Source organism: Bos taurus, chromosome 4 (genome assembly GCF_002263795.3).
Source record: "Bos taurus isolate L1 Dominette 01449 registration number 42190680 breed Hereford chromosome 4, ARS-UCD2.0, whole genome shotgun sequence".
NCBI lineage: Eukaryota > Metazoa > Chordata > Mammalia > Artiodactyla > Bovidae > Bos > Bos taurus.
Genome location: NC_037331.1, coordinates 71,992,420 through 72,009,342, shown reverse-complemented (window position 1 = coordinate 72,009,342; position 16,923 = coordinate 71,992,420). Strand labels below are relative to the sequence as shown.

The 16,923-nt window shown below is 37.2% G+C and overlaps 1 protein-coding gene across 6 annotated transcripts in view; it reads left to right on the top strand.

Annotated features, from left to right (window-relative positions):
* Positions 1-16,923, top strand: part of STK31 (serine/threonine kinase 31) — an 85,410-nt gene that overhangs the window by 35,236 nt on the left and 33,251 nt on the right. For 5 of the 6 annotated variants that reach the window (XM_059885905.1, XM_059885906.1, XM_005205559.5 and 2 more), the window contains exons 11-15: positions 1,291-1,413; positions 12,252-12,431; positions 13,954-14,070; positions 15,077-15,196; positions 16,277-16,408. In XM_059885905.1, the coding sequence (XP_059741888.1) occupies positions 1,291-1,413; positions 12,252-12,431; positions 13,954-14,070; positions 15,077-15,196; positions 16,277-16,408 (672 nt within the window). The remainder of the gene's footprint in view (positions 1-1,290; positions 1,414-12,251; positions 12,432-13,953; positions 14,071-15,076; positions 15,197-16,276; positions 16,409-16,923) is intronic. The other variant, XM_059885908.1, reaches the window with a different exon arrangement.

Here is a 16,923-nt window from a genome sequence, read left to right as displayed (position 1 = left end):
GACAGATTGAAGAGTAGATTACTGTAGATTATTAAGGATAGAGGCATAATTGTCCCTCAGATAAAGTTGTCTTTTTATTTCCCTTGTTGTATTTAATTTGCATCTTAAGATTGTTATTTTCATTTATATATTTTGCACAGTTCTTTAACTTGATTGCCATGTGTACTTTTTAAAACATTTTTTATTTGTGTATTTATTTTTGCCTGTGCTGGGTCTTCATTGCTACACAGACTTTTCTCCAGTTCTGGCACACGGGGGCTACTCTCTAGTTGTGATGCGTGGGCTTCTTATTGCGTGGCTTCTCTTGTTGAGGAGCACAGGCTATATAGAGCACCAGGGCTTTAGTCGTTGTGCTTCCTGGGCTGTAGAGAACAGGGTCAGTAGTTGTGCACATGGGCTTACCTGCTCCGTGGCATGCTTCCCAGATCGAATCCACATCTCCTGCATTGACAGACTGATTCTTTACCACTGAACCACCAGAAAAGCCCGCCATGTGTACTTTGGATGAAATAGAGTCTTTTCTTTTGTCTTCATAATTAGTTATATAACGGTCTGGTTGAAGTGAAGTGAAATTGCTCGGTCGTGTCTGACTCTTTGTGACTCCATGGACTGTAGCCTACCAGGCTCCTCAGTCCATGGGATTTTTCTAGGTAGGAATACTGGAGTGGGTTGCAGCTTACACAAAAAAGAATATTCTAAAATTTGGACTTTTAAGTGTATGTACCTCTGTTACAAGTAGTAGAGACACAAATTTAAAACGTCCTATTCCTCTCTCTACTTCGGGTATAGGACAAATATATAAATAGGTGGTTTTAATATAGTTTATTAAGAACTATAATAGAGCTAATGCATAAGGTTCTTGGATATCTCTCATATCTGTTTCCAGGCATAGCTTTTTGGGGGAATTGGAAGTTTTATCCTGCTGGAGATTAACTAAATCTTGAAAGATAAATAGATGAAGGAATTAAGCATGGAGTGGGAGTAGGAAGGAGGCAGTATGTAATTAGTCAGAGACACTTATATAATTTTCTTAAGTAAAATTTTATTGTTTCGGAAAAGTAAAGATTAACAGAGCAGAATTGTGGAATTTAAATCTTATTTCTAATTAAGGGAAAGAAACTTTGTCAGTTTGGTGATCTAAGAAGAGAGGGGTTTGTCTTAAATATTATTATGTTGGAGAATGTAATGTTAAATTTTGCTAATTTTAAGAGATCAGTTCTTTTCATATAGTTCAGTGTGTAAAAACACCTGATATATTAATGATGGTTATTCCCTTTTTCCTTCCTTCAGAATGAAGGGAATATTTTGATTGCTGAAAGAAATGAAGTACAACAGAAGCTGTACATGGCAGTAGAAGTTTTTATTCTGGAAGTTGATGAGTTATCTCTTAATAAACGCTTAAAAACGTTGCAGGTTGGAATTTTAAAAGATATTAAATATATATTAAAATATGTTTACCATTTGAGAGCTGAAATTAGCATTTGTCTTTAGACTTCAGACAGTACTGATGGCTACAGAACTTTTTCTTTTCTTTGATGAATCCTAGTTTCTTTTTAATGATGTTAAAATTTTATATTGATATATTTAATATGTTTTTATATATATGTATGTATGTATCCTGCAAACAAGGTAAATAGTCAGGCATCTAAGGCTTGTTAGAGCAGCATTCATTGGGAAAACTCACAGAGACAGGAGCAGTAGCAAGCAGGTTAGCCATTTTTCTAGCAGAAAATCTAATAAAGCCTTTATGTCAGAGAGGGATCTTGATCCTTGAGTGATAATGGCTTCTAAGATCTGTAGATAGAGTACAGTAGCTCATAAGATATTGTGGAACCTTCAGTCAGTTCAGTTCAGTCGCTCAGTCATGTCCGACTCTGCGACCCCATGAGTCGCAGCATGCCAGGCCTCCCTGTCCATCACCAACTCCTGGAGTTCACTCAGACTCACGTCCATCGAGTCAGTGATGCCATCCAGCCATCTCATCCTCTGACATCCCCTTCTCCTCCTGCACCCAATCCCTCCCAGCATCAGGGTCTTTTCCAATGAGTTAACTCTTCGCATGAGGTGCCCAAAGTACTGGAGTTTCAGCTTTAGCATCATTCCTTCCAAAGAACACCCAGGACTGATCTCCTTCAGAATGGACTGGTTGGATTGCCTTGCAGTCCAAGGGACTCTCAAGAGTCTTCTCCAACACCACAGTTCAAAAGCATCAGTTCTTCGGCGCTCAGCCTTCTTCACAGTCCAACTCTCACATCCATACATGATCACAGGAAAAACCATAGCCTTGACTAAACGGACCTTTGTTGGCAAAGTAATGTCTCTGCTTTTCAATATGCTATCTAGGTTGGTCATAACTTTCCTTCCAAGGAGTAAGCATCTTTTAATTTCATGGCTGCGATCACCATCTTCAGTGATTTTGGAGCCCAAAAACATAAAGTCCAACACTGTTTCCACTGTTTCCCCATCTATTTGCCATGAAGTGATGGGACCAGATGCCATGATCTTCGTTTTCTGAATGTTGAGCTTTAAGCCAACGTTTTCACTCTCCTCTTTCACTTTCATCAAGAGACTTTTTAGTTCCTCTTCACTTTCTGTGGAACCTTATCTTCAGTCAAATCCTACCATTTCAGAAATGACTAATTTGGAGTGAATGAGCACGACCATGTTATCATTCCACCTATTAGCATAGTATTTCTTTCTGTTTATTGAGATCTTTTATATCTTTTAATGTTTTTTAAAATTTTTCTCTAAGTCCTCATGCATTTTCTTGATTTAACTCCAAGATGTTTACACTTTTGGTTCCTTTTGTGAATGCTATCTTTCAATTCCCTTGTTCTTTTGATGGTATAGAGGGATACTAATGATTTTTATATATTGATGTTTTTCTGGCAACTCTGCTGAACTCTTTTTTAGTTTTTGTCAGTTGATACTCTTTGAACTTTCTATGTGATTATATCATTTGAACAGAATAACCCTCTTCTACATTTTATGTATCTTTGAATTTTTACTGCTTTTGACAGTATCTTTAATACCAAGCTGAATACTAGCTATCTTGTTGTGGACTGTAGGGAGGGGATAAGCTTGCTGTAAAATTGGATAAAAGGTTATTAAGGGACATCCGAGCACTTGTGTCTTTCTGTCCACCTGGTTGAAGATGGTGTTGTTCAGTCACTCAGTCGTGTCTGACTCTGCGACCTCATGGATTCCAGCATGCCAGGCTTCCCTTTCCTTCACTGTCTCCTGGAGTTTGCTCAAACTCATGTCCATTAGGTCAGTGATGCCATCCAGCCATCTCATCCTCTGTCATCCCCTTCTCCTCCTGCCTTCAGGCTTTCCTAGCATCAGGGTCTTTTCCAATGAGTTGTCTCTTTGCATCACGTGGCCAAAGTATTGGAGCTTCAGCTTCCACATCAGTCCTTCGAATGAATATTCAGGACCAATTTCTTTTAGGATTGACTGTTTTGGTCTCCTTGCTGTCCAAGGGAGACTCAATTCAAGATTGAGTCTTCTCCAGCACCACAGTTCAAAGGCATCGATTCTTCAGTGCTCAGCCTTTTTTATTGTCCAGCTCTCATATCTGTACATTGCTACTGAAAAAACCATAGCTTTGACTATATGGACCTGACCTTTGTTGGCAAAGTAATGTCTCTGCTATTTAATATGCTGTTTAGGTTTGTTGTAGCTTTTCTTCCAAGGAGCAAGCGTCTTTTAATTTCATGACTACAGTCACCATCTGTAGTGATTTTGGAGCCCAAGAAAATAAAGTTTGTCACTGTTCCATTGTATCCCCATCTGTTTGCCATGCATGAAGTGATGGGACTGGATGCCATGATCTTAGTTTTTTGAATTTTGAGTTTTAAGCCAGCTTTTTTACTTCTTTCACCTTCATCAAGAGGCTCTTTAATTCTTCTTTGCTTTCTACCATGAGGATGGTATCTTCTGCATATCTGAGGTTACTGGTATTTCTCCCAGGAATCTTGATTCCAATTTGTGCTTCATCCAGCATTTCTCATGATGTACTCTGCATATAAATTAAATAAGCAGAGTGCCAATATACAGCCTTGATGTACTCCTTTCCCAATTTGGAACAGTTCCATATGCTGTTCTATTGCTTCTTGACCTCCTGCATACATGTTTCCCAGGAGGCAGGTAAGGTGGTCTGGTATTCCCATCTCTGTAAGATAATTTTCCACAGTTTATTGTGATCTGCACAGTCAAAAGGCTTTAGCTTAGTCATTGAAGCAGAAATATATGTTTTTCTGGAATTCTCTAGCTTTTTATATAATCCAGCGGATGTTGGCAATTTGATTAATATGTAGTTTTCCTGTTATTGTGTATGGTTCAGGAACCATTGGAGCCATTATTTGAAACATTTTCTTAAATAGAATTGAATAAATAGTATAGGTTATTCCAGAATGGTGAAATAAGATTTGCGTAGAAAAGGACAGTGATGTAAGAATTCACCTGTCTAATGTTCATGACTGTGAAGCGTCCTAGGCATAACCCCCAAGGACTGTCAAACCCCCATTCCATAATGTGAACTATACCTCGTGCCTTTCTAGGTGGGGGGAACAGTTAGCATTCTTGGGGAATGTGTCCGGGTGCAGTGAAGGCCAGTCCTTTGAGAAATGAACAACCATTCTGCATTAACTATGGCCTGGGAAGACATCTGGTGTTGTGGAGGACCATTGCTTGAGACTCTACCAGCCAATTGGAGTGGAATTTGCACCCTAGTTAAATTGGCTATCCTTTTCACCCTGGCATTTCGACACTCGGATCCATCTCTTAAGCAGACTAACCATAGAGCCAAAAGGAACACTCTTGCCCCAGGTGGGTCATTTGATCCATATATATTTATTTTATTGGGGTCCCTGTAGGTATTCCTAATGAATCCAAAGCTAGAAACCAAATAGCAGCAGGGTTCGAGTAGGTATTATTCTGGTGGTCCACCAGTAATAAAAATGTTGATTGGGTAAACTGTGTTTACTATAACCAACAGAGGTTTGTTTACTATACCAGAGATGCTCTAAGGGGAATAGCAAAACAGATGCTGCCAGCAAAATGGCATGGGGAAAATTGACTGGCCTTAGACATGATTCTGGAGAACGTAGTGGCACCCCAGTCCAGTACTCTTGCCTGGAAAATCCCATGGATGGAGGAGCCTGGTGGGCTGCAGTCCATGGGGTCGCTAAGAGTCGGACATGACTGAGCAACTTCACTTTCACTTTTCGCTTTAATGCATTGGAGAAGGAAATGGCAACCCACTCCAGTGTTGTTGCCTGGAGAATCCCAGGGATGGGGGAGCCTGGTGGGCTGCCGTCTCTGTGGTCGCACAGAATGGGACACAACTGAAGGGACTTAGCAGCAGCAACAGTGCAGCTTTACTCTGTAATAGTTTATTTCTTCTCATTAACTGGTACAGAGTTAAAGGATTGGCAACCAAGATCATTTTAAAACTTCTTTTTAAAGTTTAATCTTAAAAGACTTTTTGCCAAATCTGGTTTGTCTCCCTTTCTATTCTTCCCTTTTGTCACCAGATTATTCTTAAATTTCTGTTCATTTTGCTGAAAAATAGTTAGATTTTTATTTATTTTCTTCAAGTACTTAAGTAATATAACTTATACTTTTATAATGAAGGTCAAAGAAGTGAAATGTCACGATATTTGATTTCATTAGCATTTATTGAGGCTTCTTTTGTGGCCTACAATAGATAATGTTTCATGACTGTATAAATTCAGAAAAAATATATTCTAGGTTTTTTGTGTGCAGTTTCTGATCTACGGCTTAAGCTGTGATCTGAAGCTTTAATCTTCTGTATCTTTGCTTAGTTTTTTATCTGATCATTTTGTAAGTTTTGAGATTTTTTTATATTTTCTAGTTAATATATATTCTAGTTTTCTTTAATTTTTCAAAATATTTCAGAGCTTATTGTTAAGTGTTAATGAATTCATGATTGTTATGTATTTTAAACTATGTATTTTTAAACTATTAGGTAATAGTAGTTTTCCCTTAAGGTGTTTTGGGATAAAAGTTTTATTTTTGTTTCCTTTTATTTTATTTAAAAATAAATTTTTATTATTATTATTTTTACTTTACAATATTGTATCGGTTCTACCATACATCAACATGAATCTGCCACAGGTGTACACATGCTCCCCATCCTGAACCCCCCTCCCACCTCCCTCCTCATACCATCCCCTCTGGGTCATCCCAGTGCACCAGCCCCAAGCTTCCTGTATCCTGCATCAAACCTGGACGGGTGATTCGTTTCTTATATGATATTATACATGTTTTAATGCCATTCTCCCAAATCACCCCCCACCTTTTAAAATTCTTATCCTACTTGTCTTTCTAGTTAATATTTGCCTTATACATAGTTTCTTTTTTTCTTCCATTTATTTTATATGTCTCTGTTAGACAACACTCCAGTGGATCATTTTTTAAAAGAATCAAACATTTAAATCTGTCTTTTAATGGGTAACTTAATTGATTTATATATAATTACTATTTTATTAAAACTTATTTCTGTGATAACTTTTGTGTTTCTGTTTATCATGATTTTTTTTTTCTCCTTTTCTTCTCTCTTCCCTTCATACCTTAGAACATTCTCACTTGCCTCTGGTGGGTCTTGTCTGTCTGTATTTCTCTCCCAAATACCAGCTAACCAAACAATCACAATTGTTGTCTACGATTTTACTCACAGATTGTTACAGGTATCATATATGAACACTCAAGTATCAAACTTTGTAGAGTTGAGTTATTTTCTGACTCTTCATAAATTGTTGGATATCTTTTGGTTCACTCTGTATTTTAGAGTACTTTCTCTGAGAGTCCTTTCAAGCAGGGTTTGAGCGGTTGACTTTGTAAGTTATTAAATGTCTCAGGATATCATATTTAAACAATTCAAATATTTAAGCCACTGCTTACATTTAAACTCCTTTCAACAGTTATTTAATGAGCTATAAAATATCTTAGATGCAAAGGCCATTTTCTCTTAAGACTTTTGACAATAATAATCCATTGTTTTCTTACTTCTGCAGTTGTTGATATGAGTCGCATTTTTCTCCTAATCAGTAGTCACTAATTGATTCTTTGCTGTATTCTGCCGTTTAACCAAACCATTGTGTTCTTTATTTCAAAAATTATTTCTTCATGCTTAATAATTTCAGTTGTTTATTATTTATAATTACTTGGTTTTGCTTTATGTTTCCAATATTTTTTCTATTTTTGAGAAGATTTGTTATGCGTATTTTGAGTTCTTACTATTATCTGGGCCATTGATTTTGCTTCCTTTTTGTAAGGTGGCTTCAGTTCAGTTCAGTCGCTCAGTCATGTCAGAATCTTTGCGACCCCATGAATCGCAGCATGCCAGGCATCCGTGTCCATCACCAACTTCCGAGGTTTACTCAAACTCAGGTCTGTTGAGTCGGTGATGCTCATCCTCTCATCTCATCCTCTGTCGTCCCCTTCTCCTCCTATCCCCAATCACTCCCAGCATCAGCGTCTTTTCCAATGAGTCAGCTCTTCGCATGAGGTGGCCAAAGTATTGGAGTTGCAGTTTTAGCATCAGTCCTTCCAATGAACACCGAGGACTGATCTCCTTTAGAATGGCTTGGTGGATCTCCTTGCAGGCCAAGGGACTCTCAAGAGTCTTCTCCAACACCACAGTTCAAAAGCATCAATTTTTTGGCGCTCAGCCTTCTTTATAGTCCAACTCTCACATCCATACATGACTACTGGAAAAACCATAGCCTTGACTAGATAGACCTTTGTTGGCAAAGTAATGTCTCTGCATTTTAATATACTATCTAGGTTGGTGCCAAAGAATTGATGCTTTTGAACTGTGGTGTTAGAGAAGACTCTTGAGAGTCCCTTGGCCTGCAAGGAGATTCAACCAGTCCATTCTGAAGGAGATCAGCCCTGGGATTTCTTTGGAAGGAATGATGCTAAAGCTGAAACTCCAGTACTTTGGCCACCTCATCGAAGAGTTGACTCATTGGAAAAGACTCTGATGCTGGGAGGGATTGGGGGCAGGAGGAGAAGGGGACGACAGAGGATGAGATGGCTGGATGGTATCACTGACCCAATGGACGTGAGCCTGAGTGAACTCCGGGAGTTAGTGATGGACAGGGAGGCCTGGCGTGCTGTGATTCATGGGGTCGCAGAGTCAGACAGGACTGAGCAACTGAACTGACCTAGGTTGGTCATAACTTTCCTTCCAAGGAGTAAGTGTCTTTTAATTTCATGGCTGCAGTCAGCATCTGCAGTGATTTTGGAGCCCAAAAACATAAAGTCTGACACTGTTTCCACTGTTAACCCATCTATTTGCCATGAAGTGATGGGACCAGATGCCATGATCTTCGTTTTCTGAATGTTGAGCTTTAAGCCAACTTTTTCACTCTCCTCTTTCACTTTCATCAAGAGGCTTTTTAGTTCCTCTTCACTTTCTGCCATAAGGGTGGTGTCAGCTGCATATCTGACTCTTTATTGCCAAATTCAGACTTAAATTGAAGAAAGTAGGGAAAACCACTAGACTATTCAGGTATGACCTAAATCAAATCCCTTATGATTATACAGTGGAAGTGAGAAATAGATTTAAGGGACTGGATCTGATAGAGTGCCTGATGAACTATGGATAGAGGTTCGTGACATTGTACAGGAGACAGGGATCAAGAGCATCCCCATGGAAAAGAAATGCAAAAAAGCAAATGGCTGTCTGAGGAGGCCTTACAAATAGCTGTGAAAAGAAGAGAAGCGAAAAGCAAAGGAGAAAAGGAAAAATATATGCATATGAATGCAGAGTTCCAAAGAATAGCAAGGAGAGATAAGAAAGCCTTCCTCAGTGATCAATGCAAAGAAATAAAACAACAGAATGGGAAAGACTAGAGATCTCTTCATGAAAATTAGAGATACCAAGGGAACATTTCATGCAAAGATGGGCTCGATAAAGGACAGAAATGGTATGGATCTAACAGAAGCAGAAGATCTTAAGAAGAGGTGGCAAGAATACACAGAAGAACTATACAAAAAAGATCTTCACGACCCAGATAATCACAATGGTGTGATCACTCATGTAAAGCCAGACATCCTGGAATGTGAAGTCAAGTGGGCCTTAGAAAGCATCATTATGAACAAAGCTCGTGGAGGTGATGGAATTCCAGTGGAGCTATTCCAAATCCTGGAAGATGATGCTGTGAAAGTGCTGCACTCAATATGCCAGCAAATTTGGAAAAGTCAGCAGTGGCCACAGGACTGGAAAAGGTCAGTTTTCATTCCAATCCCAAAGAAAGGCAATGCCAAAGAATACTCAAACTACCACACATGCACTCATCTCACACGCTAGTAAAGTAATGCTCAAAATTCTCCAAGCCAGGCTTCAGTAATACGTGAAGCGTGAACTTCCAGATGTTCAAGCTGGTTTTAGAAAAGGCAGAGGAACCAGAGACCAAATTGCCAACATCCGCTGGATCGTGGAAAAAGCAAGAGAGTTCCAGAGGAACATCTATTTCTGCTTTATTGACTATGCCAAAGCCTTTGACTGTGTGGATCACAATAAACTGTGGGAAATTCTGAAAGAGATGGGAATACCAGACCACCTGACCTGCCTCTTGAGAAATCTGTATGCACGTCAGGAAGCAACAGTTAGAACTGGACATGGAACAACAGACTGGTTCCAAATAGGAAAAGGAGTACATCAAGGCTGTATATTGTCACCCTGTTTATTTAACTTCTTTGCAGAGTACATCATGAGAAATGCTGGGCTGGAAGAAGCACAACCTGGAATCAAGATTACCAGGAGAAATATCAATAAGATGGCTTAGTTTGTTATATTTCTTTCAGAGTGCCTGTGTTATTGCCACATTTCATCCTCCCCTGTACTTCTCCTCAGGACTCCATATTCTCTTGAGGAATTATCAACTATCTTGGTGTGCTGTTATGTGCATATGTGTTAGTGTGGAAGAGGGACCTTGGAAGAGTGAAAGGTTGGCGCATACTTTTGGAGACTTCAGGAGGATTTAGGGAATAGGATAGGCTTGCTTCTCAGAACTTACAGGGTTGCAGTCTTGTCAGGGAACATTTAATTTTAAGGAACCCTATATGTTGTTTTCTGTTTCTCAAGGGCCCTCTGTTCCTTATCAGTTCCTGGAAAACAGGAATGAGCAGAGCTGCACGCAGCTCTCAGGACTGAGGTCATGAGGCAGAACACATACATGGATTCCTTTCAGTAACCTTTTGCTTTTCTGTAAAACTACTTAGTCATGTTCCTATTTCCAATACATGGATTGTCTTCTGGCCCTGTGATGATTGTTATTCCCCTAGTTACTGTTATTATGCGTCTGGTTTTGGTGTTTTTTACTTAACCTTATTATTTACCTAAAGCTTCCTTGTATTACAATATATAAGCACACACTGCCATAAATAAAGCACCCTTGTCCCACTAGAGACTTGGGTCCCCCGCGTACTTCTTTTCTTCGCCACCTTTTCGTCGACTCCTGTCCCCAGGTTCCGGTCTGTCAAGAAGACCATAACACAGTCTGGGCTCAACTGCTTCCTATTGGCTTCTGTTCTAGATAATTTTACTCTTCAGAGGACCTCTCAGTCCCTCTCCCTCAGCCTTTCCTCTTTTCCAGGGGCTGCTACCCTTAGGTGTAAATGCTGCTGGGTATTCAGGGGAAGGGGAAGAATGCTTGGCCATCTCTTCTATCCTGATTGTCTGTTTTTGCCTCCTCTAGTTTTCCATACTGTACTTGTATAAACTCATTGCCTCTTGCTTGTGCTGCTGCTTTCTTGCCCAGTGTGAGGAAGGGAGAAGAACATATGAAGAAAATTCTTTTTTCCCAAGATGATTCTCTGCTGTGGTACAGGCTGTCTCCTACTTGCAGTGATTGTATTCATTCAGTGCTAAATACCAACCATCTTCTTTCTTTCCAAGGGTTTTTCAGTTTTGTGAAAAATTTCTGGGATCTATTAAGTTTTCCTCTTGTCTCTGTGATGTTTCTCAGGTCTCAGTCCTGGAGGGAGCCATCAAGCTATCTTGTCTCTTCTAGTCCTTTCTAAAAATGCTTTTTAATGTATGTTCTTGTTCAGTAGCTCAGTCGTGTCTAACTCTTTGCGACCCTATGGATTGCAGCATGCCAGTCTTCCTTGTCCTTCACTATTTCCCAGAGTTGGCTCAAATTCGTGTCGATAATACCATCCAATCACTTCATCCTCTGGTGCCCCCTTCTCCTGCCTTCAGTCTTTCCCAGCATCAGGGTCATTTCCAGTGAGTTGGCTCTTCATGTCAGGTGGCCAGAGTATTGGAGCTTCAGCTTGAGCATCAGTTCTTCAGTGAATGTTCAGGGTTGATTTCTTTTAGGATTAACTGTTTGATCTCTTTGCATCCAAGGGACACTCAAGAGTCTTCAACACTATAGTTTGAAAGCATCAGTTCTTCAGTGCTCAGCTTTTTTTATTGTCCAGCTCTCACATCCATACATGACTACTGGGAAGATCAAAACTATATGGACCTTTGTTGTCAAAGTGATGTCTCTGCTTTTTAATATGCTGTCTAGATATATATGCTTAATGTCTTTCCTTAATTAGAATTATTTGTACAATTTGGTATGTTTATTTTTACTTAGCAGTAGCCCTTAGAACGGAGAAGGCAATGGCACCCCACTCCAGCACTCTTGCCTGGAAAATCCCATGGATGGAGGAGCCCAGTGGGCCGCAGTCCATGGGGTCGCTAAGAGTAGGACAGGACTGAGCGACTTCACTTTCACTTTTCACTTTTCACTTTCATGCATTGGAGAAGGAAATGGCAACCCACTCCAGTGTTCTTGCCTGGAGAATCCCAGGGACAGGGGAGCCTCGTGGGCTGCCATCTCTGGGGTCGCACAGAGTCAGACACGACTAAAGTGACTTAGCAGCAGCAGTAGCAGCCCTTAGAAACTTCCATGTCAGGACAAAATAGATTCTTATGTAAAGTCAGAGAAAAGAGGATACTTTCTACTCAATTAAAAGCCTAAGACTATAAAGCCTTCTGTTTATAACCTTAATTCATTTAATGAACTTTTACTATTATAATCCAAATAATCACCTCCTAGGTAGTTTCATGCTTTTATGTCTAGATATTCAAAGTTTTATTTATAAACTTCTCCAAGATAGGGATTCAATATATTACTTCACTGTCTCTCAGATTCTAATATGGTGCTTTACTCTTAATATAAAGTTAATTAACTTTAATAAACAGAAGTATCTTTCTGCAGGATTTGTCAGCCTCTTTAGAAGCAGTATATGGACAGGCCAAAGAAGGAATTAACTCTGAAGAAATACTGGAGAAATTTAATGACTGGAGGTGTAATAAAAGAGAGGAGTTCACCAGTGTTAGAAGTGAAACAGAGACTTGTATACAACGTCTTATAGCATGGTTCCAGAATACTTTAAAGGTAACAGGAGTTCTGTTGCCTGGTGATGTTGTGGCATAAACCAGGGAATATATGTTTTTAAATTTTCCACATGTAATTTACTTCTTTCTGAAAGCAAGGGAGGGTGGAGGAGAGAGAAAAAAGAGACAAAAATAAGAATGAGAATGCTGGGATAGAAGAGTGAGGGATTTACCTATTTACATTCTCTGTTTAGGACGTATATGAAAACAGCTTCAGTCAAGCTACAGGTGTAAGATAATATCTGGAGTTTATTACAAGTGAAGTGTTTATTTTACAGCTATAGTGTAGAGGTAATGGTATGTGCTTTAGAAGATACAGCTTTCCTCATTTTGGTTTCTTTTTTAGAAAGATACATGTGTTTTAGCATTAGTTGGCTAACTAGTCATGATTAAAATGTTTGGCAGTGTTTAAGTCATTCAGGTTTTAGTTATTTTAAATATCTTAAAGATATCTAAAATGGGAAATATTAGTCTTGGTTATTAAATATTAGAAAAGATGTCATAATTTTTTTAGTTCTTATTTATTATTGTAAAAACACTACATAATTTTATAAAAGGCTTTGAGACATGTGGTTTGTATAATGTACTCAGAACCCTAACTGAATTTTTGCCCAATTTTGTTACTGATTCTTTGTTCTTCTGTCTGTTTGCAACCTCCTGAGCAAGGACAAAGACACCTATGGTATCATTTATCTCTCTGTGTGATTGGTTTCCAAATATAAGCTACTTCTAGAATTCTTTTTTGATGCTTTGTTATGGATACATTAACGTAACTAAGTTATTTCTTTGTCTTCGTTTGTTTCAGAATCATCCTCTGTTTAGGTTGTCTGTTATCTTTCATTTCCATTGCTATTTCCCAAATCTAGACCTCCGTAATCACAAATCTGAACCTCTGAAATCAGAGTGACTGCTTATGACCTTTATGTTCTACATTATAATTTTGACCCATGATTTTATTCTATTTTATACCTTATTATAAAGTCTGTTTCCTGATAGGAATTACCTTAGTTTTCCTAATGAGATGAAAACTATCAGAGTTTAATTTTTAACTTCTATTCTTTAGATTCCTCAATTCTAGTGAGTCATCATTAAATATCAGGTATAATCATACCCATTCCTTTGTATAAAGGCTGGTTTTGTTTACCTACTGTCTGTCCAATTTGAACTTGCCACCTGAGCAGTCAAGGTTCTTTACCAGTTGGACAGTCTCTTTTATTATTCCCTCAAAACATCTTGGTCTTGTCCCTGTTTTTTTCTCATACTTTTCCTCTGTATTGTCCTCTCATCTCTCTTAACCACTACTTACTTTAACAAAATCTGTATTTTCTTTAAGTGTGTGAGGTGTGTGTACCTTTTTTTTTTCCCCGTGCATAAGGTTTCTGAAGGTAGTACTTTATATTTCTTACGTTTATTTCCCCCACATTATGCAATACATAGGCTAATTCTCTGCTCCAAGTGTAAGAATATAATACTAATTGAAATAATTAAATGAGATACTTCATGTTTTTATTTTTACAAATGAGGCCTTTGATCTGTCTGTGGACAAATCACTGATTTCTGATGACACAATTGATAATATTGATGAAATCCTGGAGAACACTGAGTCAGGTGTCTGCAAGGAGCTGGAGATATCTCTGATTGTGAGTACTGGTATTCCTTAAAGCAAAGTGTTGTTTTGTTTTTTTTTTTTTTTTACTAGTTAGACTTAGCTTTCCTTGTAAAAGCCTGTCTGATATACTAATACTGCCAAGTTCTAATCCAAACACAATGAGAAGTCTTATTCTTCCACAGGGTGATATTTTCATTTTAGTAGGATATTTCACATCAAGGAAAAAAAAATCTCATATTTAATTCTAGGAAAACAACTCTTAGATTAATCTGATTCTATCGGATTTCAATAGCACTTAATTCTTAAGTCTGTCATACCCAGTAACCATAAGATAAGACTCTTCAGAGTTTATAAAAGCTTGAAATAAAATCTGAGAGACCTTTTGGAAGTGAATACGCAAGATTAATTAGTAGCTGTCTTTCTGTACTGTATATATTCTCTATTGCTGTATAAAGCCAAAAATTAGTGTATTTTGTAATGTTAATACTGCTCGCTGGGACCAGCTTTTTAGGTTGCTTACTAAATTGGTTATGTTCTTTATTTTGGTTATGTTCTTTATTTTGGTTGGTTATGTTCTTTATTTTGCTTGTTTCTCTTTTCCCTTTGTAATTCTATACAGAGTGACATTTAAAAAATACATGCAAAAAAATACTGTATTTCCCCACTGTCAACTGTAAAGTTGTCCTTATTTAGATGGTTCTGTGAGGCTTGATTTTAGACATGGTTGTTAATAAAAATAGTGTTGAAGTTCTGTATATTGTTTAGTTTTTATATTTAGCATAGTAGTATTCCTGATTTCCTTTAATGCTCTAGTTTAGACAGCTTTAGGAATAATAGTGTTATGGGAATAAAATTTCCCATATGAACATCTTTGACATCAGTTTCTCTTCTCCCTCGAAAAAGATCTATGTTTAAGAAGTATTTTGAAATATATAAATTTGTTAAAGGTATCATTTTGAATTTTTTCCATTGTTATCAAAAGTTTTAATTATTTTGTACTCCTTTATATATAATTCTGTGTGTGTAATTTCATTTAGGAACAAGGTGATGCAGACAAGGAGATCATTTTAAAAACATGTAGTCAAGTACTACAAAAGATCCGTTCAGAGGAAAGCCTTATTGCCACAGTACAATCCAAGTACAAGGACAGTGTTGAGGTTGGAGTATGCTTTATATAATTGGTCTTATATACAGATGCTTTGAAATTTTTAATACTTAAACTTTTCTTAAGTAGTTAACACCCAGTGTGTAGATAAATTATTTACTATTTCTGGAAAAAAATTATAGCCATTGTTAGCTGGTATATAATTAAACTCACCCTATAGTGGGAATGGCAATTTTACTGATAAAATACATTGAGATTTTTTTTTTAATCTTTGGTTTTTATTATGCTCTCCAAAACATAACTTTTATCTTTTTCTTTATGCCTATACAAGTTTACAGTAGAAAACTTGCTATATACAGAAAGATAAGGAGGAGAAATAAAAACATTGATTGTATTCCCATTAGCTTAAGAGATATTAAGTGCTAGTTTTCAGAGTATTTCCTTTTTGAATGGTAAATTATATGTACATATGAATATTATGTGTATTGCATCATTTTGTAAACTGTTTTGAAAAGGTTTTTGTCATTTAATGGTTTTTCATGAACAGTTTCCCATATGATTAATAATTTTTTTATACTGTGATTGTGAGTGAATAAAACATCATCTCTTGCATAGATATATGATGTTATTTAACCTTTCATCTGTGTTAGATATTAGGTTTACTTGCATTTTTTTTTTACCATGAAACTGTATGTAGTTTTTGTACATAATCTTATTTAGTTCCTCAAGTAGATTCCTAAAAATTGTTAATTACTTAGTCAAAAGGAATGAATATTCTTGAAACTTGATATATAGTGTCAAACTACTTTTGGAAAAGATAAATTCAGTTTACATCCTCACTGGAAATTCCCTTTTGCATTTTCTGTAGCGAAGTGCGTCTCACTGTGTGTCCAGCTTGAAATATTTTTTACCTTTGCTACTTCGATTGCTAGAATGATATTATTCTAAGTAGATACGCAGAAAATCAAGAAGACAGTGGGTAGAATTGTTTTGTTGAAAATTGTAAAATTTTTAACTTCAGTCTGAGCTCAGTAAATATTAGTTGAATCTTAATAGAGAGAGTGGTCCAAAGGTGACTGTTCAATAAATATTGCTATTTGTGTGTTGAAAATATAACAACTCTTTCTCTCAGTTTAAGAAACAGATTATTGAATGTTTAAATAAGAGCCCCAGCGTGGATCACTTGCTTTCCATTAAAAAGACACTGAAAAGCTTAAAGGCTCGACTGAGATGGAAATTGGTTGAAAAGAATAATTTGGAAGAAGTAAGAAAACAGTTGGTTCTTAATGAATTCTGTGTGTACCTAATTTTACTTGGGGTCTGCTTCTTAAATACACTCTTTAAAATTATTCACTTTTTGTTTTATATATTTTATCTCTTTTTCCCTCTGTAAGTTACTAGGTTAATAATGTAAAACATTTTCCTATGTCATGAAATGTTTTCTAAAAACATTTTACATGGTTGCCTTGGTTGTTGGTAACATAAATGTTTTTGAATAATTTAAAAAACTTTTACTTGGACTGTTACAATGTCTATTAAAAATAAGCCTGTTACATGCTGAGAGGTGACAGGGTGCTCCCCCAAAGGTAGAATTTTGTCATAAAGATCAGGATGTCTTTTGTTAACTCTCTTTTTAAAGCCTGGACATAGTATTTCTTGCAGATGTTTTAAGTTGTTTTCAAATGTAATAGAACAAAAAGAATTAGGACACTTTTAGCCTTTAGGCTTGAAACTTTGTGAATAAACTGCCATTCTTTGTTCCCTTGAGGATTCCATTTA